Genomic DNA, 27,529 nt, shown 5'->3' on the forward strand with positions numbered 1-27,529 from the left:
GTAGACAAACATAGTAACAATAAAACAAAACTCTACATTGTGGTGACTTACTTAAAATAAATAAATAGTAAGCTTATGTTAAAAAGTTCTAAGCTTATTTTCTGAAATATCCTTTAGCTAAAAATTAAATGGATTCAAATATTTATATCTTACATAAAATTATAAAGCACGGAAACCCAAGGAAGACATCAGTGTTATGAACATATCTCATTTTTTAAGACCTAGTTATTTATATTTAGAAGAATTTACGCAAAGGTCGTTCATTTCCTAATATTAATAATAATCCTCAAGATGGAACACATACCTAAAGGCTCCGGACTACGGATCCCCATCACTACCAGTGAAAGTGGCTGTTATGTCACCGGCGCCCGCGCACCAGTCGCGCGCAGACTGCCATGCCGCGCGCACGCTAACCATGTCCCCAAACATGCTCGCGATCCTAGTGCTCGTGTGTGCGGCCCTCGCGGCCGAGCTGAAAGAGAACCCGAGGGAAGAACGACTCAGAAGTGCTTTGATAGACGCCTTCCAGAACATTAAAGGAGCTAAACTCCCTGAGGGGAACTCAGATCTCATAGGATCAGTGCTGACCAAATCTTCGACAACCGAAGACTCTTTCGACTTATTCGCTGATGATGATGGCTTGACGTTCGCGGAAGCTTTCGAGCAACCTAAAACATCAAGCACTGAGAAATCTCACTACGTCCAACACATAATTAAGAGCGTGAAAGAGAAAACTACATCGAAACCGAAGGATGTTTTGACGAAGCTGAGCGATTCTATTAGAAGCACTGTGAACGAGAGCAGAGCATTGAGAAGCAACTCTTCGATGGTTGGTATCGAGGAGATGCTGAAGGTGTTCGACGCTGATATCCTGGTGAGCCAATGGGGCGAGCTGCAGAAGGCGGTGAACGGCAGCTGCCTGGAGGACATGCAGGAATACATCGAAGGGCTGCGGGAGAAGAACCTTTGGGCTCTGAAAAGTAAGTCGTAGATAATAGCAGAGCGAATTTTTCATACTTATTAATTTTAGTCTTGGATACGGTTATTTCTGGTTCTCCAAAAGTTTCGGAAAGTATGGTTAAAGTTCGGGATTTTTAAATTTTATTTAAAATTACAAAACGGTGAGAATACTTCAGTTTTAAGCGATTCGTAATTTTAAAAGTAATGTAAGTTTTACTGCACAACTTCTTTCTCTTAACTTTTAATTTGAGATTTTAAATTTAGATTGCCTGAATGCATATTAGTATGTAAGATGCTATAGCGAATTATATTTAAGTAATTATTTAATTATTGATAAATTTGTGAATTTTCAGTGAAGTTCGCCTTTCAAATTAGGTGTGGACAATTTTTGTCCCCATTTAAATTTAATCTTTATTAATATCCAACTGACCAAAAAGAATTATTTACTTCCAATAACGTAAAAGTACCTACTTATGATCTTTAACATAATGTAATCTTTATAAAATTAAAGATTTCAAACTTTTCATCAAATCAATTGTATGCCTAAATAAGCATACTACACAATTTTTACAACAAGCTGCTAATATAATAAATAAACTGTCAAATCGTGAAAACTCTAATTACCTTCAAGTTCATGTATTGTGGAAATATGGAAAAATATGAATAGTTTTAGGATAATTCCATCATCTTCCTCATGCAACTGTTTTATCTTAGACACAACAAAAAAATCAGGTTCACAACTAAGGCCTTTGCGTAATTTTTTAATACCTATTTCAGAATTGTTTTCGATGTTACACTGATTTGTATTAAATTCAAATTTATAACGATTGTAAAATCACTCAATTGAGTTGTGAAACACTCTTACGCTCTTACTTTTTATCTTATAGCGACAACAGTAAGGCGTGACCCAAGGGTGTCCAATGTCTCCTATAAAACTTAATTTTAGTGCATTAAGTTTGGCCTATCTGTTTGACTGGTAGAGAATTCTTTGTAGAACAAAGTCAGCCTATTGTAACTACTTTAATGTGTGTATCTAAAATTATAAACTTTCCGGTAAGAAATTGTAATCCTCAAGAAAATCCTCAGTTATATCCGTATAGTCCATAATATCTAACGGTGCTGTTACACGGGCAATGCAATTGCCAGCAAATCGCATACTTACGTTGCCGCGATTGTTCAAACAGAGGCATGTTCCGATATTTGTGAGCGATTTGATCGAATTAGTTATATTTAAGTACTTATTTAATTATTGATAATTTTGTGAAGTTGGCCTTTCAAATTAGGTGTGGACAATTGTTGTTCCCATTTTGATTTAATCTTTATTAATATCCAACTGACCAAAAACAATTATCTATGTACTTCCAATAACGTAATTGTACTTATAAATTTTAACATTGTATATTTATATTTCAAACTTTTCGTGCGTATTATACGCACCAACTAACTATGGAGCAAACGCGGCAATGGTATGTGAATTGCTGGCAATTGTGTTGCCCATGTAACGGCACCTTGAGCGACCAAATCGCTCACAAATATCGAAACATGCCTCTATTTTCAAAGACGACTTTGAAAAATTCGACAGCTCCGATAAATCTGATGGCGACTGTACTTCCTTTAAAAAAGGGGGAATACGTATTTACCACACGACGATATTACCACTTTTTAATCCCCGACGCAAAAACGACGGGGTGTTATAATTTGACGGGCCTGTCTGTGTGTCGTCTGTCTGTGGCATCGTAGCTTCCGAACGGATGAACCTATTTATAGATTTAGTTTTTCTTTGTTTGAAAGCTGAATTAGTCGGAAGTGTTCTTAGCTGTGTTTCATGAAAATCGGTCCACTATGTCGGTGTGTTTTAAAGTTTTTAATTTTGTGGTTAGGTTATAATAATACACCGTTTTCACTTCGAGAAGTTTGGAAGTTATATAAAGTTTGATATTTTATTTGTGAAGCTGTGAAACCCATCGGTGTTGAAAATATCCTTCGGGAACGGTAATTGACTATGATTACCATGAGATAATCGATCTCTTACAACAACTATCTACAGATGTACAGATGGAAACGTTCGTATTTGTCCTGCTAGTTCAGTCAATGTCAGTACGTCCTGTACTGAGACTGACTGAAATAACATGACACGTTCGTACGTTTCCGTAACAATACGAAGGCAAATCTTTTCGCACTACATCTGTATGTATATCTCATCAATATCACAAAAGAGCTTATGAATATATCTTTCATAATTATTTTAGTGTTGTGAACTAATTTCTTAACGTCTATTTATAACATTATTGCATTTTTTGCCCTCCAGGACCACCAAGTTGAATTCCTAAAATGTTGGATTTGCAAAAAGTTGAATTTGCAGGATGTTGAATGTTAAAATGTTGAATTTGCATTCTGTTGAGTTCTTTTTAGGTCCAAATTGCATAAAGTTGAATTTGCAACTTGTTGAATCCTAAAATGTTGAATTTGCAGAAAGTTGAAAAAAAATATTTAAAATTGTCCCCCACTTTTTTATTTATTGAAACTTTACAGCTGCAACATATAAATGGCGAACTTAATGCTTTGAGACATTCTCTACCAGTCAACCAATGGGCTATTCCAGATATAAGAATTCTAGGCGGAGTCGAAGGAGGAGTTGCCATAATTATAAGGAAACCAGAAATCTCATTACTTCATAGATCAAATTTTATTCAAGATTTCCACTTAGGTACTAACAACAGTAATTACAATTTCTTAAGCAAAGAACAAGTGCGTCAGGCCGAAGCCACAGGGTATCTGTCCTCTTTTACCTGAGTACGGAACTTTTATAACCTCAGGTAAACAAGTCTGCTGGAGGGGCGGTGGTAGTGGTAATGAGCTGATGAGGCGATGGTGGCGTGATGCTCGGCCTGGCGCACCCGTTTACAACCGTACGCTGACGTTGCGCCGTCACGGCCATGCTGACTGGCGTACGTCTTCGTACGTTCATCGTTACTCATCTGGGAAAGAATAACTTTAGTTAATGTTATGTTCGCTCATCCTGATACAGTTAAAATTGATCATAAAAGACTTTCCATGCAAAGATGTGTCAAATTGGTCCGGCCTTCTCGGCCCTCCAATGCAAGCCTGGACCAGTCACTTGACTCTTCAGGGATGCCACCACTGGTCCGATCATCATTGATCCTACAGTATCCCTTCAGTTTCTTCAAACTGGCCCGGAGAACCCGGACTAAGCAAGTCCCTAAAACATTTTTTTTTTACCCTTTTTTTTTAACTTTTATCTCTCTTTTATTTTCTTTCCTACATTTTTTTTTAAACCACAAACCCCTTTCTACAATTCCCTATGTACCACAGCATCTGTGATTATCCGAGAAGGCTGATCCTGTACAGACTCCTCTGAGGACGAACGGGAATAAGTTCTACTTTGTAAAGTGTCATCAGTATCAATCGCTAATGTGTTGGGATGGGCAGATACTGTATCACTATTACTGTTAACTACAAAATCATTTTGGATTGGAAAAGTTTCATCAATTTCTATATCATTATTCTCATTGGGCGCCGTCACGTCATCATGACCAAGGTTTTCTGCAGCTTCTATTAAACCAGCCAGCCCATGAGGTACTTCACGCAATTTTTCGTGGGAATATTTGAAAACTCTATTAGTTCCATTAACATGCACCAATTCGTATCTATCATTGTCTAAAACAGCAGTTACTTTAAAAGGTCCTTTATATTTGCGATCTAATTTAGTTTGATGCCTTTCTTCACATTTTACAAAAACAAAATCACCTACCGAAAAAGGTCGTAATTTAGCTTTTCCCTTATTAAATCGAATGGCATCAGCCTGTGACAGTTTCTTAATGTTTGTAGATGCATTTAATCTAGCCGAGTCTAAATCAATCCTGGAAGTGTCATTAACGTTTACTGATATTTTTGAAAGTTCTAAGGAATGAGCTTGGATTCCAAACATTAATTCTAAAGGCGTGTAACCTGTGACTCTGCAACGGGTGCTGTTTAAAGCTAATTGGATTTCTCCAAGATGGTCCTGCCATCGGACTTCAGAATCACACTCAACTATAGTAAGCAGACTTTTAAGAGTTCGCATAACTCGTTCAACTTGTCCGTTAGCTCGGCTAGCACCTGTTGCAATGAGATGTAGTTCTATATTGTTATCTTTGCAAAAGTTTTTGAAATGAATGTTATCGTATGATCTACCCCTATCGGCAATTATGCGCTTCGGAGCGCCAAAAAAGTGTACAGATTTTTTTATAGCATTGATAGCGTCCGAAGAGTTCAAAGTTGTAGTGTGTTCGAGAAGAACATATTTTGTAAAAGCGTCTATGATGACAGAGCAATACTCCTTGCGCTCGCTTTTTCCGCTAAGTTTGCCAGTCAAATCAAGATGGATTGTGTGCCAAGGCACAGCTAATTTTGGAATTGGATGTAAACGCATTTGTTGGGCCCCCGAGGAGCCCTTGGAGGCTTTGCAAATGACACAAGACTCAACGAATTTTTTAACGAATTTAGACATGTTTTGGAACCAATAGAGATCATATAACTTGTCAAGAGTTTTTTCATAGCCAAGATGTTTTATTTCGTTATGAACCAGATTTATGACAGACCAAATCAATGAACGTGGCAGAATCGGTAACCATTTTGTAATTTTACCACGCTCAATCTTTCTGAATAGGATACCCTGCCTGATATCATAGGTATGAGTCACATCTGCAGGAAGTTCGTTTGCTCGCAATTTAGACATTATGTCAGATATTTCAGAGTCTCTTAATTGCTCTACAGATAACCAACCGGTTTCTAATTCAGATAAATTTACAATTTTCATACTATTTGATTTTGGAAGACGCGATTTAAATTCACAGTTTTCAACTGGGTTTCGTGAAAGAAAGTCTGCATGGGCCATAGTTTTTCCCTCTTTATAAACAATATCAAAATCATACGATTGCAACACAGCCCACCACCTGTGCACTCTTGGGGTTAAATCTTTTTTTGTATGTGAGGACTTTAGCGCATTGCAATCGGTGAAAACTGTAAACTTACGACCAAACAGGTAATGCCTGAAATGCTCAATTGATTTGACGACCGCTAATGTCTCTAACTCGTAAGAGTGATAACGACTTTCTGCATCAGTAGTTTTTTGACTGTAGTACGCTACCGCATGGGGAACATTATTATGTTTTTGAATAAGAATAGCACCGTATCCGTCACTACTAGCGTCAGTGTGTAGCTCAATAGGCAATTTGGGATCAAAAATCTTTAAAACCGGTTCGTTTATCAAATGATTAACAATTTCTTTGTGAATATTATCATATTGTTCGGTCCACGTTATTTTTCCTTTATTTATGGCCGTTAGAGGGTATAAAGGTTTCATGATTTTTGAGAAGTTGGGAATGAAACGTCTAAAGTAAGTAGCTAAGCCAATAAATTGTCTAACTTGCGTAGCAGTTTTCGGAGGCTGCACATTTTTAAGAGCTTCAATTTTACGCGGGTTTGGCCTAACTTCTCCTGCTGATACGACAAAACCTAAATAGTCTATTTTCTTTTTCATAAACGAACATTTTTTAAAATTAAACGAAAACCCAGCTTTGGATAAGGTGTCAAGCAATTTATCAAGGCGATCTAATCCCTCTTGAACGTTGTTTGAAGCAGCAAGGACGTCGTCCATATAAACCAAAATGTTGTCATCATTAAGAGGCTTCAGGGCAGTATTTATAGCTCTTTGAAAGACTTGAGGCGCGTTTTTGAGTCCAAATGGCATAGCTAACCAGGAATACTGCCCAGAGGGAGTCACAAATGAGATTTTGTCTACAGAATCAGGATGAACTTTGATCTGATGAAAACCAGATGCCATATCGATAGTTGAGAAATAATGAGCCCCGTGTAGTTTGTCTATTTGATCACTGATTATTGGTAGGGGGTAGCTATCAGAACGAGTATTACTATTGAGTTCCCTGTAATCAACAACTAAGCGTTCTGAACCGTCCTTTTTCTTTACTAATAAAATTGGACTAGCGAATGGAGAAGAACTCTCGCATATAATACCTGCATCTAACAATTCTTTGACCTTTTTATCTACAATCTCAGATTCAGATGGGGATAATCTGTATGGTCGTCTATGCACTGTTTTGTTGGGGTCGAGTAAATCAATTTTAAGTTCACCTGTTGTAACTCGAGAGGAGGGAAAGTTTTGGATAAAGTTAGGAGAATACTTAGTTAGTATTTTTATTAACTGATCTTTTTCTTCACCAATAAGGTCTGTATCAATCGATGACACGTCAAAAGATTCGGATTTGGAACAAGCATTTAGATTTTTTATTTTGGAAATAGTTAAACTATCCTCCGTCATTTGAACCAAAACTCCCTCCTTCAGAATGTCACGACCTAACAACAAATCTTCACTCAAGTATTCGTCTGGCAGAACATAATATGTAACGTCTAATTTAGTATTTCCAACCACGGTCGGGCATTTAATTTGCAATGAACAAGTAAAACTATTGGGACCTACACTGTTAAAAACATATGGGTCATGGAATGTTTCACCTTTAAGAAGATGGCTAATACTTTTCCTTGCAAGGCTACATTCCGCTCCGGAATCATACAAAAAAGGTAATTGAAAACCACTTATCTGCAACACACCTCGCGCCGCCCTCGAGCACAGGTTCACTTGTTTGCTGCCAACGCCGCTGGTGCTGGCTGCGACATCTTCTTTCTTCTTCCAACGCTTAGGGCAAGCGGTTGCCACGTGTCCAGGGTCGCTGCAGATGTAACACGTTGTTGTAGATGTAGGCTCCGTTTTATTGGATAACGGTTGACTTTTAGACGCAAGGCGCTGTTTATCTCTGCATTCACTTCCTCGGTGACCAATTCTTCCGCAAAAGTGACAATTTCCACGAAAAGGAGTAGTAAGACGTTGTTTTTTTGCGTCATTATCGAAACTGGATGGTTCTTCAAATTTCCGCTTCAGGGTGAATCCCCGCAAGGTGCGAAACAATTGATTTTTATTATTTATCACCACAGAATTGAGTTCCCGACGAATTTTGTCATCGCACTGAGATAAGATTGAGATGGCAAAACCAGTAAGAACTTTCTCAGGTAGGTCAGCATCGGGTATTTTCTCCATAAGTTGCCAAAGACGTGCACCTGCTTCAGCTGGACTCTCTTTGTCTTTAAGTCGAAATTTTATCACTTGGTCGAAGTAGTCTTGCATCATCATTGGTTTTGCAAAGGCTGAAATCAACATTTCCTTGATGGTCGTCCAGGAGAGCTGGTCCGGTTTTATTTTGGTAAGGCACGTTGCAGCTCGGCCCTTCAGAGAGTGCGTAAGGGCCAAAATCAAGTCAACTCCATCTAGTTTCCTTTGTTTGATTATTATCTCACTCAGTGAACACCAGTTTTCTATATCGGCATCTGTTGTGTCAGGGTCGAAAGGTAACAACCTGGTCCGTGTATCCACAGCAGCGGCAGCAGTAGTAGCAGTCATGTTGTCCGATATTTTTTTGAGGATCAATTCAATCCCGGCTGAAAACATGGTAAGTAAACTGCCATCCGTATTATTCACAGGCGTTTGTGGGCCTGGATCCCTCACTTCTGATCTAGGCGGAGTCGAAGGAGGAGTTGCCATAATTATAAGGAAACCAGAAATCTCATTACTTCATAGATCAAATTTTATTCAAGATTTCCACTTAGGTACTAACAACAGTAATTACAATTTCTTAAGCAAAGAACAAGTGCGTCAGGCCGAAGCCACAGGGTATCTGTCCTCTTTTACCTGAGTACGGAACTTTTATAACCTCAGGTAAACAAGTCTGCTGGAGGGGCGGTGGTAGTGGTAATGAGCTGATGAGGCGATGGTGGCGTGATGCTCGGCCTGGCGCACCCGTTTACAACCGTACGCTGACGTTGCGCCGTCATATAGTGTAAGTTGACCTATGCCGGCTCTGAATAAATTATAAATATGACTTATTTGTGGAATGTAATGCCGTCTGTTTATAAATTTGAGCTTCTTGTTACCTTTCCACACCATTTCACACTACAGGTGGACGTCTTTACGGCATCAAAATACCCTTTTCCAATTTTTTAGTGCGAAAAACACGCGCTGCTTTCGGGTCTGTTACTTGGTCGATACTGATCGGGCACGGCGAGCGCCCGCGCTTATATCAGTGCAAATACTAGGAAGGCTGGCGACCGCGAGTCGTCTTGTAATGGATGTCTATAGGGGTTGGTCTGTGGCAAGGGGGCAAAGTTGTTTAACAGCACGTGCCAAAATTGATACCCGAGCAAGCGAAAGGTTCCTATATTGAACCGCGAGCGTAGCGAGTGGTCAGAGGAGTGGAATCTTGAGCGTTTGCGAGGGTTTCAAGGTACGAAGGTTAAACAAATTTTGCCACCGAGTGAAACACAACATTTTTCACCACACCAACACGACCCAATAAATAAATAAACAAGTTTTCCCCTCACTAGCTCGGAAACACGTGTTTTGTCCTTTAATACCAGCGGGTAAAAACGCATTTTATCCACTAGTGGGTAAAGTAATTTGACCTTGAATAAAGTCAAATTAACTGCTTTAAAGTTGATAAAAGTAGGTGAATCTAGTAATAAAGATGATTTACCACCTGTGGAACTACTGGAAGCAGTGATAAACGGATTTTTTGCGTTATAGTTTCCTCGCTATAGTGAGTGGAAAAGTTTTGTGTTACACTCGGGTGCAAATGTATTTTACTTCTCGTGTGTTAAAAAACTCGCAAGTTCAGGATTCTATTCTCGAACCACTATCCTTTCACTTGCTCGTTTTTCAATTCCACACTCGGCGTTAAAATACAACTTTGCCCCCTTGTATAACAAATAACTAAAATATTGGGGACACCTTAGACACACCAACTTAGCCCCAAACTAAGCAAAGCTTGTAAAATGGGTGCTAAGCGACGATATATACATACTTAAATAGATAAATACATACTTATATACAAATATCTGTGCTCATCACATAAATAAATGCCCTTACCGGGATTCGAACCCAGGACCGCGGCTTAGCAGGCAGGGTCACTACCGACTGAGCCAGACCGGCCAATATATCACTAACTGACAAAGGAAACCAAATGTATCAATTTAATAAACATTCATGATTCAAAATCGTCCTTTAAGGGCCATTTCTACCAGAAAGCTTAGGAAATCGAGTTAAAAATTGTATGAAATTACTTTGCACTCTTGTGGATAAAATGCTCTCATCAGTTTACGAAGAATCAACACAGCTGTTAACAGTTGTTGTGGCGAAAAGTAAAATGTGTAGTCAGTAGTCACAGTGCAAAGTGAGACTGCCATCTCTCGACACAGGGTTGAAACTTTGAAGCTCAGTTTTGACAATAGGGAACTTGACTGTAGTTAAAATAATAGTTATTTGTTTTACAAGGGGGCAAAGTTGTTGTTTAACCGCACGTGCCAATATTTATTTATTTATTTAAACTTTATTGCACAAATTATCAATAAAAAGTACAAATGGCGGACTTAACGCCTTAAGGCATTCTCTACCAGTCAACCATTGGGCAAAACAGAGATAGTTAGTTTGGTGCACAATATTATAGAGCCAGTATGAGATTGTAATGATTAAAATATTGATACCCGAGCAAGCGAAAGATTCCAATATTGAACCGCGAGCGTAGCGAGTGGTTCAAAAAGTGGAATCTTGAGCGTTGCGAGGGTATCAAGGCTCGAAGGTTAAACAAACTTTGCCACTGAGTGAAACACAAAATTTTTCACCACACCAACACTATGAATATATGAACTGTAAAACATCAAAATAAATAAAATACTTCAATTTATTTAACGTTTATGATTCCAACACCCAGCTCTAGACATCAAGTTAAGATTTGTATGAAATTACTTTGCACTCTTGTGGATAAAATGCAATTTTGCTATCTGTTTTCGAATAGCAAAGAAAGCCTTTATCAGTTGGTGTGGTGAAAAATATTTTATGACAATGCACGAAATAAAGCATCAGATAATTTTAAGAAAAACATGGACAGAAGTTATTTTTAAATCTAATTTCTATTTAATAAGTCAGGTAGAAATATATGAAGTAACTGAGTTGACCGTGACGTCACTCAATTCGATTTCATATTAACTCCATATTAGTAAGTCGTTCAAATTCCTTTTGACAGTTCTTAAAAAGAAGCTGATTTGACTAGGAGGCAAGTAGCCTACTTGGCCCATATTCTTATCTGGATATGCGTTTAAATTGTCAAATCACTCACTCCATCGTAGGCCATGTCTTTTGCCTTTGGCTAGTCTGTGGCCAAGAGTAAGCCCATTGATAATAATAAAAAATAAAAATAAATATTAACGCCATCTAGCCGAGAATGAGCCATAGGTGTATTATCTAGACGACCATATAGATCTATATTTTTCTTGATGGTTCCGAGTTACGATTTTTTCTTAGATTTTATCAGTCTGTACGCAGTTATATATGTCTTTGCGTATATTTAGTTATCAAGCAAAACATTTGCGAGCTCCACAAATATTATAAGCACACATAAAAGACCTTCAATATGACCTAGGTGTTCTAGCTTCATATTTGACATCTTCAAGTCAATGGCATTCGAGCAAACTCCACTTTTTCTAACGTTTACTTTGCAAAACATATCACCGGTCTCTCTTGCACACATAAGCTGGAAAGAGACGTCTATACAATTAACGCATACTCTGCAAATATTGTGTACATATTCGGTTGGACGTTATTTTTTTAAAGTGAGGTTTTCAATCGCCTACACGAAAGTTATTAGTGTTCTTAGATTTAACTATGATCGAAAATCCAAAATGAGCGAGAATACGCATCTCAAATATGTCATATAAGTTCAATAGGCTACCCTCCTTCTACAATTTAGTTAAAATCATAGAGGAATAAGTAAGGGAAGAGTTGTAACTCCATACATCAGTAAATGCGAGTTATTTGTAGTGACATCTATCGTCATTCACTCGTCAATCACGCGCCAACTAGCGTAAATTATCAGTACTGCTACTTGTCAATAGATGTCACGACGTACAAAAAGTCTATTGCTCAACAATTTTTAGCTAATATTACAATAGTAGTATTAATCAGTACTTTGCTTTCAATTACTTCACCTTATAATACAAGGTATAAACTGTTTTAATATTACATTTTTGGCAGACGCAACACTGTCGGCACCTAGTGTCGAGTAGCAGTACTGATAATTTACGCTAGTTGGCGCGTGATTGACGAGTGAATGACGATAGATGTCACTACAAATAACTCGCATTTACTGATGTATGGAGTTACAACTCTTCCCTTACTTATTCCTCTATGGTTAAAATACAGTTCCTTTTTAACTCCCGACGCAAAAACGAAGGGGTGTTATAAGTTTGACGTGTCTGTTTGTCTGTCCGTCTGTCTGTCTGTCTGTCTGTCTGTTTGTCTGTCTGTCTGTGTGTGTGTCTGTCTGTGGCATCGTAGCTCCCGAACGGATGAACCGATTTAGATTTAGTTTTTTTTGTCTGAAAGCTGAGTTAGTCGGGAGTGTTCTTTGCCATGTTTCATGAAAATCGGTCTACTATGTCGCAGTCGGGGTTTTTTTCAAAATTTTATTATTGTGGTTATTAAAATTGTCAAAACGTACAACTTGAATGATTTGGTAATATGGAATTAATAATGAAATCGACTTGACTGACGTGATGCCGCCATACGCGGTCAACTCATTTACTTTATATTCCTATCTGACTTATTTAATAGATAACTACTATCCATGTTTTTCTTATATTATAATTATCTGTGGGCTGTTTCACCAAAGTGACATTGACACTGACAACAAAATTCTGTGCCTATTCCTTGAACAATGAACAAGCAATGGACGGCGAAGTGTAACTGTCGGGAGACAATAGGCTAGTTTCCTACTAGTCAAATCTGCTTCTTTTTAAAAACTGTCAAAACGATTTGCTAATATAAAATTACTATAAAACACTGAGGAGTGACGTCACGGTCAATTCATTTACTTTATATCTTTCTCTTTGACTTATTAAACAGAAATTACGTTTAGACATAACCACTGTCCATATTTTTCTTCTTATTATGTGGTGCTTTATTTAGTGCACTGCATAAAATATTTTGAAATTAGCCTATTAGACTGGTCAAAAAGAGAAATAAAAAAACAATAAATTTCGGAATTTTTTTAGTTTTTGCAGTGTCATTTAACTGCGAATTTCTTGCAGTTTTTTGCAAATTAAAAAAAAGCACACCCTTTTTTTTGCTTGAAACACATAGTTTCACAGTCCTCCAAGGACCCTAAATAATATACCAAATATGCAGCTTTACATCACACTTTGTTTTTTTAGCAGATTTTCGTGTAAGATTTGACCGGTCTATATTGTCACTATTGTCAAATAGGCCACTGATGATTTATTTCGTGCATGATATAATTTTTTACAAGCTTTTATTTACTTTCCTGTCCCGTTGTCTGTCAAATCTTGCAAGTTAAATTTGACCCACTTCCTGGTTTCCGATTGAGCTGAAATTTTACGCATATGTAAATCACGTGACAATGCAATATTATGATATATATCATGGAGAGCTGATCTGATGATGGAGCTGAAAGGCCATAGGAACTCTGTATGAAAATTTCGTATCCCCGATAGGGGTTTTTAGAAACGTCTCGATGATTGTTGAACGAAAAGTAGCGATAAAAGTTTGTATCAAAAATGTTTTTTTTTTTTGTAAAATATTTTTTTTATTTCAAGGACAGACAAGTTCTCTATTATAAAATCGCTCAAAACAGTGTGTGACTAAATGTCCATAGTTTTGCGTAATTATTACTTTATTACACTTCACGACGAATCTGCAGAGAAACTTTACTATTACATAAAACTTTTAAATCGGTACACGGAACTCCTGCGCAGGCGCTCAAAAAAGTCGTAAAAACCTTGGAAATGTCAGTGCAATCTCTTTCTTATCACGTAGTTGTTAAAGTGCATGTTTGGATGGAGGAAACTTGCGATTAATATGTTTTGGAGGTGTGGTGGTAATGTTAGTTTACCTCACTTTCGTCAAATATGAGGTATTGTGATATGCGCTTGGGCAGTTTTAAGATGACATGATGGCCGCTTCTCTATAAAAAATGTTGTTTTCTTCTTTCTGTCCTGCATATTGAATTATATATTTATTATCTTGCATATGCAACCTTAATTTACAATATAATTTATTTATTTAATTAATTATTTTAGGAAGTATAGGTGCAACTTCCATCCAATCTTAAAAGAAGAAACTGACTGACTGACATATCAACGCACAGCTAAAATCGCTGGTCCTAGAGATCCAAAATTGGCACGTAGGTTCTTTAAAAGGTGTAGAGGAGCACTAAAGAAATGATTTTTCAAAATTCTCCCCATCAGGGGGTGAAATGGGGGTCCAATGTTTGTATGGGAAAACAAGGTAAGATTAGTACACGGGCGAAGCTAGGAAAAAAGCTAGTTAAGTATAAAATATTTGACTGCAAATTCCCTCCTACCATTGGTGTTCCCTGGCAGTACGACCTCGGTCTCTTTGAAGACTCGAGGGAATAGACTCTTACTGGCTCCATCTTAGTCTCTGTGTTCTCTTTCCATCAGCTCCTCTAGCCTCCAACTTGCCTTGTCGCGCGCGAGTCCATACTGAAAGTCGCGCTTGATGTATGGACTCGCGCGCGACAAGGCAAGTTGTGCTAAAGGGTCAGGGTATATAGCCGAATGGCACAAACGCTCTCAAAATGCTCACGAAACGAAACGCTCGTAGATATCTATCTCTATCGCTCTCGCGTATTAGCGCAACAGAGCCAGACTACCTTTCGCGGCGTTTCGTTTTCGTTTCGCGTCGCAGAAATGCCATTCTGCTACGGCACCTGATGTGACTAGGGCGATAGTACTCTTTACTATACTGTGACTAGGGTCAATCGCCGGACAGTATACGAGTAATAGTAAGTTTCATCAACTTGTGATGCTTAGCCCAATATCGGAATGCGTATTATAATGCCCATGGCCTTGTATTCGATGAGATGATCAAACATTAGACCCCGGCTGTTTGTACAGACGGACAAACACACATACGTGACACGTAATGCATTGCGACAGGTTTCCTCTTACCTTAGTAACGCCCAGCGTCCTGTTTTTGGGTCAATAATGTTTGTAATAACGACTGGGTGGGATAAGGTTTCTAGAAAAAAAATGATTTTGTATGTACTCTTACAATTGCCAAAGACTACTGTGTAGACAGATAAAGTCTAATAAACGTAAACGTAACTCAAAACCATACAGAAGAAGCTACTGTGACCTAGATAGCGATACACCTTTGGGGGACGCTCGGCTAGATGAAGACGGCGGTAATATCAATACACACTCGATCCTCTTTTTTCATTACTTGTTGAAAGCCTTGCCGTAAAGTCTTTAGAGTCCACACCGCGTGCCAACAGTCCATCGTAGTCGCAGCACTCTCGATCTCAGCGACCCACTTGCCGGTTACGCAAGCGGCCGCGAAAGGCTGATATGCTACTTTTGTTGTCTTACGAGATTCGCTGTCGTGGACAACTTTTATATTGTACAGTGCATAATCCTTTTCATCACCCTCGCCCGTAAACGGTGTCATTACATGCCCGTTACGTAATGGTGGTACTGATACGTAATGAGCTATTTTAGCGCCGTAGAGCGGTAAAGTGAATACCAGGGTGGTGGTCCACGACCTGTCAAAAATTACATGATGGCGGACGAATGTTCGAAATGTCAGCGTAGGTATTTCAATACATTTATTACTTCGCGAGTGTGATGAAAATCATTGTGTATATCACGGGCGGCTGAAGGATTACAAACGAGAGGCTATCTGAAGCCCGACGCCGAAGGCTTTCCGCCCTTAATACACAATGTACTATTTCTCAAACATGCAATGAAATATTGTCTTTTCTCAAACATGCAATGAAATATTGTCTTTACGTTCCTTAAAATGGGCTGGGAAGTATCGCTTTTTGGGCGCAACAACTCGAGAGGACTGTAAAGGGATTTCATATTATTTTTTAGGCCTAGGCCTGCAAAGTAACTTTTTTTTATAAAATATTGTCCTTTAGAGCATTTTTTTTTATTTCATTGTATGTTTGAGAAAAGCACTATACATGCCTCGGCGTGAAAACGGATTCCCGGCCTCGTATCCCTATCCTATATACCCACTTGGCCGGAAATCCTCATTTTCCCGGCCTCTGATGTAATGTACTATTTCACGTCCTTTGGCCTTTTCCTCCTTGCTAGGATATGTCACGTGGAACTCAATGAAGTAAGGCTTTGAGATTAAGGCTTTGATTTATGTATGTATGTAAATATTGTAGGTAAATATATTCTAGTACCCCGTTTAGGCACTTTCTCCTTACGAGTACAATGGATGTCATTTTGACATTTGTGCTACCGAGTAACATATTTTAAAATACTGAGTCAATAACTCGGCGGTAGACAAGTTGATGGGCCATTTCTTTTTAGGGTTCCGTAGTCAACTAGGAACCCTTATAGTTTCGCCATGTCTGTCTGTCCGTCCGTCCGTCCGTCCGTCCGTCCGTCCGTCCGTCCGCGGATAATCTCAGTAACCGTTAGCACTAGAAAGCTGAAATTTGGTACCAATATGTATATCAATCACGCCAACAAAGTGCAAAAATAAAAAATGGGAAAAATGTTTTATTAGGGTACCCCCCCTACATGTAAAGTGGGGGCTGATATTTTTTTTCATTTCAACTCCAGCGTGTGATATATTGTTGGATAGGTATTTAAAAATGAATAAGGGTTTAATAAGATTGTTTTTTGATAATATGAATACTTTCGGAAATAATCGCTCATAAAGGAAAAAAAAGTGCGTCCCCCCCCTCTAACTTTTGAACCATATGTTTAAAAAATATGAAAAAAATCACTAAAGTAGAACTTTATAAAGACTTTCTAGGAAAATTGTTTTGAACTTGATGGGTTCAGTAGTTTTTGAGAAAAATACGGAAAACTACGGAACCCTACACTGAGCGTGGCCCGACACGCTCTTGGCCGGTTTTTTAAAGTTGTCCCCCCACTTTTTCTTTGGGAAATGTTTATGTGGTTTGCTTTTGTACGTCTGGCTGTTCTCTACTATAACCGAATTTTTCGTAGGTCCAGTTTTTGGAAACTTTGTGACATGCGCAAATTGCTATAAAGGACTTAAGTAACAATAACTTATATGACTTTCCTGACTTGTATTATCAAAAGTCGAATAACAATAGAATTGAAGTGCAGAAGTTGCAAAATAGGTTAGTTTCCAACTAGTCAAATCTGCTTCTGTTTAAGAACTGTCAAAACGATTTGCTAATATGGAATTACTATGAAATACTGAGGAGTGACGTCACGATCAATTCATTTACGTCATATTTTTTCTTTAGAAATTATGAAAGTACTGTCCATATTTTTCTTCTAATTATGTGGTGCTTTATTTCGTGCACTGCATACTTAAAATATTTTATTTTAATTATAAAAAACTAGCCTATTAGGCCTCTTTATAGTGCGTTGATAACGTTGATGTTGATGTCTAATGTTTTATAGTAATGTTTTATCTCATTTGGAATTGTAATAACATTCTTGCTATTTCATGAGCTCTGCTTACCGAAGTGTTTACGTATGTTTCTAAAGCTATAAATCCTATTTGTTCTATCTCAATATATTTTGAAATTGTTTAACCAAGAATTTGAGGAAAGACCCTAAACCGATTTACAACTCGACCGTATTACGACTGTGTAAGGTTGTTTATCAACCGTGGAACCCTCCCATTTCTACCATTTCCTCACAGTGGTTTCCTCACGGCGTTATGTAAGGAATTAGTCATAAGAACAGTATCTCGGTCTTAGCTCATGATTTTAAGAGATTAATTAGATTTTGTAAATACATTCAAATGGGTTACCTACCTACTTACTTCAAGTATTCGAGTCGAAGATTGTTCGATATATTTTGTTCTCTAGTAACAAATATAAGCTTTAGTGCGTTTTAACATTATCCGATCCGATATCGGATGTAGGAAGGATTTCAAAGGAAAAAATCAAAGATGGCGGCTTAAATACATACATATATGGGGTCCTACATCCGATATCGGATCGGATAATGTGAAAACGCACACGAGTTACGAATTTCCTTTTTTCACGTGTATCGTACGACGTTGTTCAGTACAGTATGGCTCTCCAAAGTTTCGACCTGGCATATAGTTATTGAACCCCTTCTCGCACTAGTGCGATAAAAAAACACCATCTGTATACTGAAATAGTACATTACGATACAAGTGCGTAAAAAAGGAAGTTCGAAACGAGTGGCGATAAATTAAAACACGAGCGAAGGGAGTGTTTTAAATCGACACGAGTTACTAATTTCCTTTTCGCACGTGTATTGTACGACGTTTTTCAGTACGGAGGGCCATCCAAAGTTTCGAGCTGGCATATAATGAACCACTTCTCGCACTAGTGCATAAAAAAACACCACCTACTGAAAAAGTTATTTGCTTTGTGTAGTGATTTTGCATACGAAGCATGATATTCTAAATCCATATTATAGCTTTTGAATACTGTTTGATCGTCATTTATCATTCCTTTTCTAATTTCGGTGATATCACCAAAAATCTATCATTGTCATTGTAAAATTTGAATAGATGATGTTGATGCTTCTTGCACTGAGAGAAATTTGCATTGTGAATTTAACAAGTTCGACTTGTTGCGGTTTATCCGTTTGAATCAGCCAAACGTATGTTTAAAACAATATGTGTCAGGTTGTTTTTATAAGATCGACTTGTTGATTCAAATATATTGCCGATTCAAATGACAAGTAGCTTGTTGTTTGAACCAAAGAGCACGTAGGCGCTATTTTAACCAAAAAACTTGTTGAACGAACATGAAAACTGGTTGTATTTTTTCTCAGTGTGTAATATGTAGTAAGTATAATAAGTTAGAATGATATCATAACAATGACATACAGAAATGTGTCCACTGTTTTTGTATGCTTAAACTTGTTTCTTCGGATTCAGTAAATTCTTGCGACTCGCCTATGCAAACTTTGACAAATTAGGAATCTAAGTAGTAATCACTCGGTTGCCATATCAAAATTAGTTTATTTAGTGTTTTGTGAACTTTTGTGTGACATCTTCATAAGTATCATTTATAAAAAAATTATTGTCTGTCTGTAACTGTCAAAAATGCTGCAAACTTAGCATTATCTAACTTTGGTTTGGTTCTTGAATCTAAACCTATAGCGAATGTTTATATGTAATTGTTATAGTATGAATTTTTTGAAACGAACGTTTCTAAACAAAGGTATTGTTCCTTTTGTGTTGAGCGGGAGCTTCTGTATTTGCACGCGCTAAGACAACAAGAAGCAACTGTATCCTGATAATTGTAAGGTTCAAATCTGTACAGCAGCAAATTTGAGATAGATTATTTTGGAAATGCGAAGCGATAGACCACACCGCTATAGGTGCGAAAATACAGCGCTTCTAATACTTTGATACTTGATGGTGTAAGTATAGTACATATAGTTATAATAATCATCGGTAATATGTCAGTCTGTATAATAAAAATAACACGTTTAAACAGCGAAACTGCCAGATTAAAAGGTTGATAAGCACCTGGCACCTTAAGGTGTCATCGCAAAGTGACAATAAACACTGATAAGGTTTTTCAATCTGACCGCCATTGTTATGTTTTGTTATAAATACGGTTTACGGTTTGTTTAGTTATTTATGTTATTTTATATATCAAGACTTGTACCTAATATTTATGTAATTACTATTTATATATTGCTATATACAATTGGTGATTGTTAACAAAATCATTAATAAAAAATAACAGTGATAATATACGTGTTTCATTACTTACAGCACCACCACCAAGTATCAAAGTATTAGAAGCGCTGTATTTTCGCACCTATAGCGGTGTGGTCTATCGCTTCACATTTCCAAAATAATCTATCTCAAATTTGCTGCTGTACAGATTTGAACCTTACAATTATGAGGATACAGTCGCTTCTTGTTGTCTTAGCGCGTGCAAATACAGAAGCTTCCGCTCAACACAAAAGGAACAATACCTTTGTTTAGAAACGTTCGTTTCAAAAAATTCATACTATACTAATAAGTTATGGATGTGTTTTTTATCATTCAGAAACGTTTGCGAGCGATATTACATATTTTTAAATTAAAGGAAAAATGGAAAAATTCACACCTCCGGCAGGACTCGAACCTGCGACCTCTGGCCTTGCCCGGGCCTTGTCGCAGTTGGAAGTGCGATGGCCCCGGCAAGGCCAGAGGTCGCAGGTTCGAGTCCTGCCGGAGGTGTGAAGTTTTCAATTTTTCCTTTAATTTAAAAATAAGTTATGGATGTTTTCTATGTATTTATAGATATATTATACACTAGCTTTCGGTCGCGTTAGAAAGAGACAAAAAATAGCCTATGTCACTCTCCATCCCTTCAACTATCTCCACTTAAAAAATCACGTCAATTCGTCGCTCCGTTTTGCCGTGAAAGACGGACAAACAAACAGACACACACACTTTCCCATTGATAATGTTAATATGGATTTAAACGAGCAATTCTTGAATATTCATTTATACATATGAGTATATGGAAATTTTATTAAATAAATTGATTATGATTATACATTAGTACAGATAGTGGACAAAAAAACTTAAACTATAACTTATATAAAAATAAATAAACCTAAAAACTACCCTCCAGGCCCTGGCCCCTCGGCAGGGTGCCCATCACGCAAGCAGCATTCCCGCGCTGTATTGCAATAGCAATTCTTTGCGCGAGAAAGCTGCCGGCGCGAGGGTCACCTGTTGCCTCCCTTAACCGTTTCCCCAAATCCCTTACAAGCCCACGCGCTCCCTTACCCCACGGTCCGAGTGTCTCGACGCCAAACGCTACGAACTCGTAGTTGGCGCCGAGACAGCTGTATTTGTTAACCTTAAACCGCTCCCGGGCGTCAGCTGCCGCCCCACCCTTTTTGCTGGTCACTTGGATGTAGGACGCAGCCAACGTGTCGGCGCAGGTAGCGTCCCACACCAGCGCGCGGCCCTTTCGCCAAGGGATTAACGACATCCCGTCCGGGCGCTTGCCATCGTCCCGTGCGATCTGGGGCTCCAGAGCTGCGGGGACGTTGGCGCTGACGAGAGCCCTTCTGAGGATGTCGTTGAGGGCGGCATGGCGAGAAAGGCGGCCCGCGCCCGAGGAGCAGGAGAGGCCGTGGTGGCCCAGCCGGTCTACTGGGGCCCTACAAGAAGCACACGAGTGGTCAGAGCATATTGCTACTCCAAGCCGGAGACCGACGGCTATGCGCAAGGTACTTGCGTCTATCAGAGTACCGGTGTTGGGTGAGGGATAGGCGTGGAGCCATTGTCCGGATTCCGGTTTGGATACAGCTAAGAGCCTCGAGAGGTCTTTGCCTGATGAAGAGGCCACGAGTGTGTTCAGGGTGGCAACAGATGATAGGGAGTCCCATGCCCTTTGTTGTTTGGGTCTGGATGGTATGTTTGGGCTTGGTCCGGTTAGCCAAGCATTCGTGGCCCCATCCAGGCACGCAATCTCGCAGTTTGTAGCTGTGGGAGCTTTCAAGATTTTACCTGCGAGATCAGACGTGCTGTGAATGGAGGACAGGAATGCTGGCAAAGCGACACTCGCAACGTTTCGAGTGCCCAAACCGCCAAACCTTATGAGTATGTATATACCGGTGATCTCGGAAACCGCTCTAACGATTTCGCGGTGTTTAGTGGTTTTCGGGGATGAAACATTGATCTACTTAAATATAGTTTTCGGTCCAAGCGGGAAAAGCTAATTTTCGAGTTTTCGAACTGCGAGCGTAACTCGGTTGCTCAGGTACTATTTATTTTTTTATTTTGAAAGACTTTCATACTGTTAACACATCTATAGATATAACGACGTGACTTTTAGCACGCCGGACGCACATAGTCGTCACATCTTACGCAAGGTCCACATTGCCAATCCGTTGTATGAGAAAGGTTGTGGATTTAGACGGTTTTCTTTTTTCAAGGCCGCGACGCGTATCATGCAATGTGGTGACTCATAGTTCATATTATCACATCATTTACAGTCTGCAATCAGCCGGCCTGTGTGAGTATAATCAGGGGCGGCTCACTCCGCGATTCTATCGCCGCGCTACAAGTACCTACATGTCGGCGGCCGCGAGTTCGCGGCCCATTCAATGGCGACGACCTTCGCGCGGCGCAATAAAATTCAATGTTGGCTGCTCGCGTGCGGTCCGTTTGTTAATGTAGGTAAGAATTTAGAATGGCGGCATTTTGTGAACATAAAAGGAGTGAGCCTTCTGTACTTGTACTATTATATATTCTGTGGTATAATGCACAGACGCTCACGATAATCTCTTTCGTCGAACGAAATTATCGTAAGAGTTTGTACTTCTGTCTGCGTACTATGTACAAAGCCTCTATGACGATTCTTTTACGTTTTAACGTAGGTGTGTCAACGGAAATAAAGGAATACCGTTATTTTTTGACACTGACATATCTCGAATCAGCAGCAGTGGCCTGTTTCAGAACAGTGACATTTGTCGCCCGACAGTGACACTTTGCGCTTCATTGCCTGTTTAACAAAGAAATATTGACGCTGAGTAATAATGTTTACTTATTAACCCAGAAATAGGCACAGAATTGTCAGTGTCAAGTGTCAATGTCACGAATACCCCACAGGTACAATATATAATAATAATCAAAGACCTATATAACTCCATCTAGACGGATAAAGTCTAAGAAAAAAACGTACCTCAGTACCATATAGATAAAGCAGTGGTGACCTAGATGGCGTTACACCTTTGGGGTAGGCTCAGCTAGATGGCGCTAATATTAAAATTTGACATTTTAAAACATATCAAGCTCAGAATATGGGCCAAATTGTCAAAACTGAGGTTCAAAAGTTTTAAGCCTGTGTGGAGAGATGGCAGTCTATGCACTGTGATTACAAATTTTGCTTTGACAGTAACGCTCTTTAATACTCGATCCTCTTTGATAATAATAAATAAATAAATAGCCTTTATTCCATAGCTTAAAAAAATAAGAAAATAATTAAATCTAAAAATAAAGGTATAAAAATAAGCCGTGGCCCCTTATTGGGTAAAGGCCTTCTCCAGCTTTCTCCAGTCTTCTCTATTTTGGGCCTTGTCTATCCAGTCTCTGCCTGCGGTTTTTTGGATCTCGTTTATCCATCGCTCTTTGGGTTTTCCTGACCGTCTTTTCCCGCTTGGGCCCATCCATCTAGTAACGCGTTTCGTCCATCTGTTATCAGTAGCGCGGGCCAAATGCCCGGCCCACTTCCATTTGAGTCTTTGGGTGTGTTGTACAGCGTCTATTATTTTAGTTTTTTCCCTTATTTTTTCGCTCCTTTGCTTATCCTTGAGCTTTATTCCTAGGACACTTCGCTCTATAGCACGCTGACAGGTGCGAATTTTATTTTTCGTGTTGTTGGTGAAAATCCATGTTTGTGCACCGTAAGAAAGGCATGGCAGCAAGCAGGAGTCTATGACCTTTTTCTTCAGTTTCAGGGAGAGCTTTGATTTTAATATTTCCTTGAAGCTCCAGTATTTCTTCCAAGTCATACTGATTCGGCGATCTAGCTCTTCAGGTACGATATACAAATGCTAATAAATGTTGATGCCATCAAGATCATCAAGTTTCATATTAAATCAACCATGTGGTTTTAAACTACGTGTCCTAAGGTTTACCTTACATTAATCATACAACTTTTTAGGGTTCCGTAGTCAACTAGGAACCCTTATAGTTTCGCCATGTCTGTCTGTCCGTCCGTCCGTCCGTCCGTCTGTCCGTCCGTCCGTCCGTCCGTCCGTCCGTCCGTCCGTCCGTCCGTCCGTCCGTCCGCGGATAATCTCAGTAACCGTTAGCACTAGAAAGCTGAAATTTGGTACCAATATATATATATCAATCACGCCAACAAAGTGCAAAAATAAAAAATGGAAAAAAATGTTTTATTAGGGTACCCCCCCTACATGTCAAGTGGGGGCTGATATTTTTTTTCATTTCAACCCCAACGTGTGATATATTGTTGGATAGGTATTTAAAAATGAATAAGGGTTTACTAAGATCGTTTTTTGATAATATTAATATTTTCGGAAATAATCGCTCCTTAAGGAAAAAAAAGTGCGTCCCCCCCCCCTCTAACTTTTGAACCATATGTTTAAAAAATATGAAAAAAATCACAAAAGTAGAACTTTATAAAGACTTTCTAGGAAAATTGTTTTGAACTTGATAGGTTTAGTAGTTTTTGAGAAAAATACAGAAAACTACGGAACCCTACACTGAGCGTGGCCCGACACGCTCTTGGCCGGTTTTTATTAATTAGTCGTACTTATTCGATATTCGTGCTGTACGGAGTGAAATCTTACTTATCGGCAGGTTTTACATCCGCGAGAGGTTCTTAGCCTTCCGCACCTATGGCCCTTAGAGCGGTTCCACACTGTCAGATCCAGAATTGGATTCTAATATTTCTAATATATAAATAAATATTGGGATCTTACACAGATCAACCTAGCCCCAAACCAAGCAAAGCTTGTACTATGGGTACTAGACAACGATATACTTACTTATATAGATAAATACATACATAGAAAACATCCATGACTCAGGAACAAATATCTGTGTTCATTACACATATAAACGCCCTTACCGGGATTCGAACCCGGAACCGCGGCTTAGCAGGCAAGGTCACTAAGCGCTAGGCCAGACCGGTCGGTAATAGACAAAAAAAATGTTATTTTTGTCTGTAGGTACTTATATATTCTTAGATATGTATAATGTATATTAGATACATTGTTTAGACTCTGCCTGCTAAGTCACGATACTCACGATCCTGGGTTCGAATCCCGGTAAGGGTATTTATTTGTGTGATCAGCACAGACATTTATTTTGTTCCTGTTATGAATATTTTCTATGTATAAAGTATTTGTGTATTACAGGTATATATCGTTGTCTATAAGTAGGTATACACAAATCACGCCTTCTTGATCTTACCGTGGCCAATTACGTATGTGCTAATTATTAAATTTATTCATTGATAATATTATATGTTTCAAGTGTGTATAACTTATTGTCATGGTAGGTACAAATTGTAGAATGACTAGAAATAGCGCTGTTATTTTTATCTCTATCGGAAATCAAATAAACATTAGAATTAACACCAAAAGTATCCAAATGTAGTATCTTAAACATTTTCCTAAAGGCTAAATATCCAAATTACACATTTTAATACGAGAATGCGGTAATGACGGTTATTCACGTCATTATGCATTTCGCAACAGTTCGTAAACATGAGCCGTGTTCCGAACGCTCATAACTATGACTATGGTCTCTTATTTTATAATATCTTAAGACCAAATTTTGCTTGGAGGACATATAAAAATTAAAAACTTTAATAGTTATTGGCATATAATTAACCGGGCAACTAAAATATTAAACGGGAAGTTAAGTCGGGCATACAATAATATAATTTGGCCGTATTTTAATATTGTGGCGACAAAAAAAAATATGAGCCTCAAATATTAAGCATTATTATTATTGAAAAAACGGCAGCAAATTTCAAGCGAAAAAAATATTGCCGAGGAACATTAAACAGTACTTTGGCGACTGAAATAATAATTGGCACCTAGTATTGTAAAGCGTAAGATTTTTAATATTTGTAGTCATATAGATGTTAGCACCTAAATAATTATAATTAGCTCATCGTTTAAAGTAGTATTTAAATTGCGGAGGCAACTAAAATAATTAATGGGATGTAGGTTTTTTTTAAATAAGTACACAGCAAAAAGGAGTATATAAGCTTCTAATGGGTCGGTAACGCGCATATGATATCCCGTGAGTCGCATGCGTCCATTGGTTAGTGACCACTTTCCATCAGGCCGATCGTATGCTTGTTTGCCAACGACGTGGTATTTAAAAAAATACCATGATAATCGTATAGTATAATATTACAAGAGCAGAATTATTTTCTGCTAGCAGAAAAGTGGGTTAGGGTTAGGTTATATTTTTAGTAGAATATAAGTCCTACCAAATTTGCTATGGCATAGTTCTTAAGTACTTTGTATGAACAAAACAACGATAGCATAAAGGGAATGAAATACAGTCCCAGAGGCACCGTTAGGCACGACGACGAGCGAAGCGAGGAGGAGTGTTAGGTATCTTGCATTCCCAACACACATGACTCGCTATCAAAACAGAAATAGGAAGAAGGTGGACAACTTTTTACCGCCTAAATATTATGCAAACAAAAATCTACGGAAGTTCTCTTAATTTAGAAGATTATTTTGCTCATTAACATTACGCCAGCATAAGATTCGATATTATAAAATCTGCGGAACGATTTATGCCAAATCATATTCTGAGTAAGGTTTTCCTGCCAAAAAAATGAATCTTTCAGAGTGATGTTAAGACTGCGTAAGGCCGGCCTTAGATTCGATAGAGTAAACGTCATGAAAAGTTAAACTCATTGTATAGAGACGAAGTTGCCAGTACTCCCAAACACCTAATTTGTTACCCATAAGTATAATATTTTGTCGACCATTATACTTTATAAAAATCCTTTTTTTTATTAAAATGACAGCTCAGGTGATGATTGCCGATGTTTAAATTTTAAATGTACTTTTTATATTAACTTGCTATATAAATATTTTAAAAGAACTGTATATTTTATATTAATAGACAGCCGTTTTCCTATTAAAGTGTATCTCTTAAATTGTTTCCAATATAATAATTCAGTTGCCAAATAAATAGTTGGTACTCGCGCCTGAATAAACCGTAGCCGTAATGACATTAAAATGCTACCTCATATTGAAATAATTTGAGGCCCCATTTTAGTCGCCAAACTATTATTTTTGATACCCATTTCTATGGTTATTTAGTCGCCCGGTTAAACACGTGCCATAGTTATTTGTTATACAAGGGGGCAAAGTTGTATTTTAAAGCCGAGTGTGGAATTGAAAAACGAGCAAGTGAAAAGAAATTCTATAGTTGAACCACGAGCAAAGCGAGTGGTTCGAGAATAGAATTCTGAACTTGCGAGTTTTTTAACACACGAGAAGTAAAATACATTTGCACCCAAGTGTAACACAAAACTTTTCCCCTCACTACAGCGAGGAAACTACAACGCAAAAAGTGCGTTTATCACTGCTTCTAGTAGTTCCACAGGTGGTAAATCATCTTTATTACTAGATTCACCTACTTTTATCAATTTTAAAGTAGTTAATTTGACTTTATTCAAGGTCAAATTACTTTACCCACTAGTGGATAAAATGCGTTTTTACCCGCTGGTATTAAAGGACAAAACACGTGTTTCCGAGCTAGTGAGGGGAAAAAAAATATATTGGTTTTGTAATAAGTACACCAGGGGCCCGTTTCTCGAAAGGTACAAGCCTTGTATTATATACAAGTGTGTTTCCATGACAACCCATACGATTTGACAGTTCACGCACTTGTAATACAAGGCTTGTACCTTTCGAGAAACGGGCCCCAGATAGACGAAACAAGTTCATCTATTATTTG

The 27,529-nt window shown here is 38.3% G+C and overlaps 2 protein-coding genes across 2 annotated transcripts in view; one reads left to right on the forward strand and one right to left on the reverse strand.

The window, feature by feature from the left end:
• Positions 1-392: 392 nt before the first annotated feature.
• LOC125241116 (O-acyltransferase like protein-like) overlaps positions 393-27,529 on the forward strand; it is a 92,092-nt gene continuing 64,955 nt past the window's right edge. Inside the window, exon 1 of the mRNA XM_048149445.1 lies at positions 393-980. Within this exon, the coding sequence (XP_048005402.1) occupies positions 416-980 (565 nt within the window). The 5' untranslated portion in view covers positions 393-415. The remainder of the gene's footprint in view (positions 981-27,529) is intronic.
• On the reverse strand, positions 3,625-8,853 carry LOC125241117. The gene is made up of 2 exons (XM_048149446.1): positions 7,591-8,853; positions 3,625-3,938 (listed from the first exon to the last, which is right to left on the reverse strand). Exons 1-2 carry the CDS (start codon positions 8,573-8,575, stop codon positions 3,931-3,933), a joined length of 993 nt encoding a protein of 330 aa, XP_048005403.1. The 5' UTR covers positions 8,576-8,853; the 3' UTR covers positions 3,625-3,930.

The sequence above is a fragment of the Leguminivora glycinivorella genome, chromosome Z, assembly GCF_023078275.1.
Source record: "Leguminivora glycinivorella isolate SPB_JAAS2020 chromosome Z, LegGlyc_1.1, whole genome shotgun sequence".
Taxonomy (NCBI): Eukaryota; Metazoa; Arthropoda; class Insecta; order Lepidoptera; family Tortricidae; genus Leguminivora; species Leguminivora glycinivorella.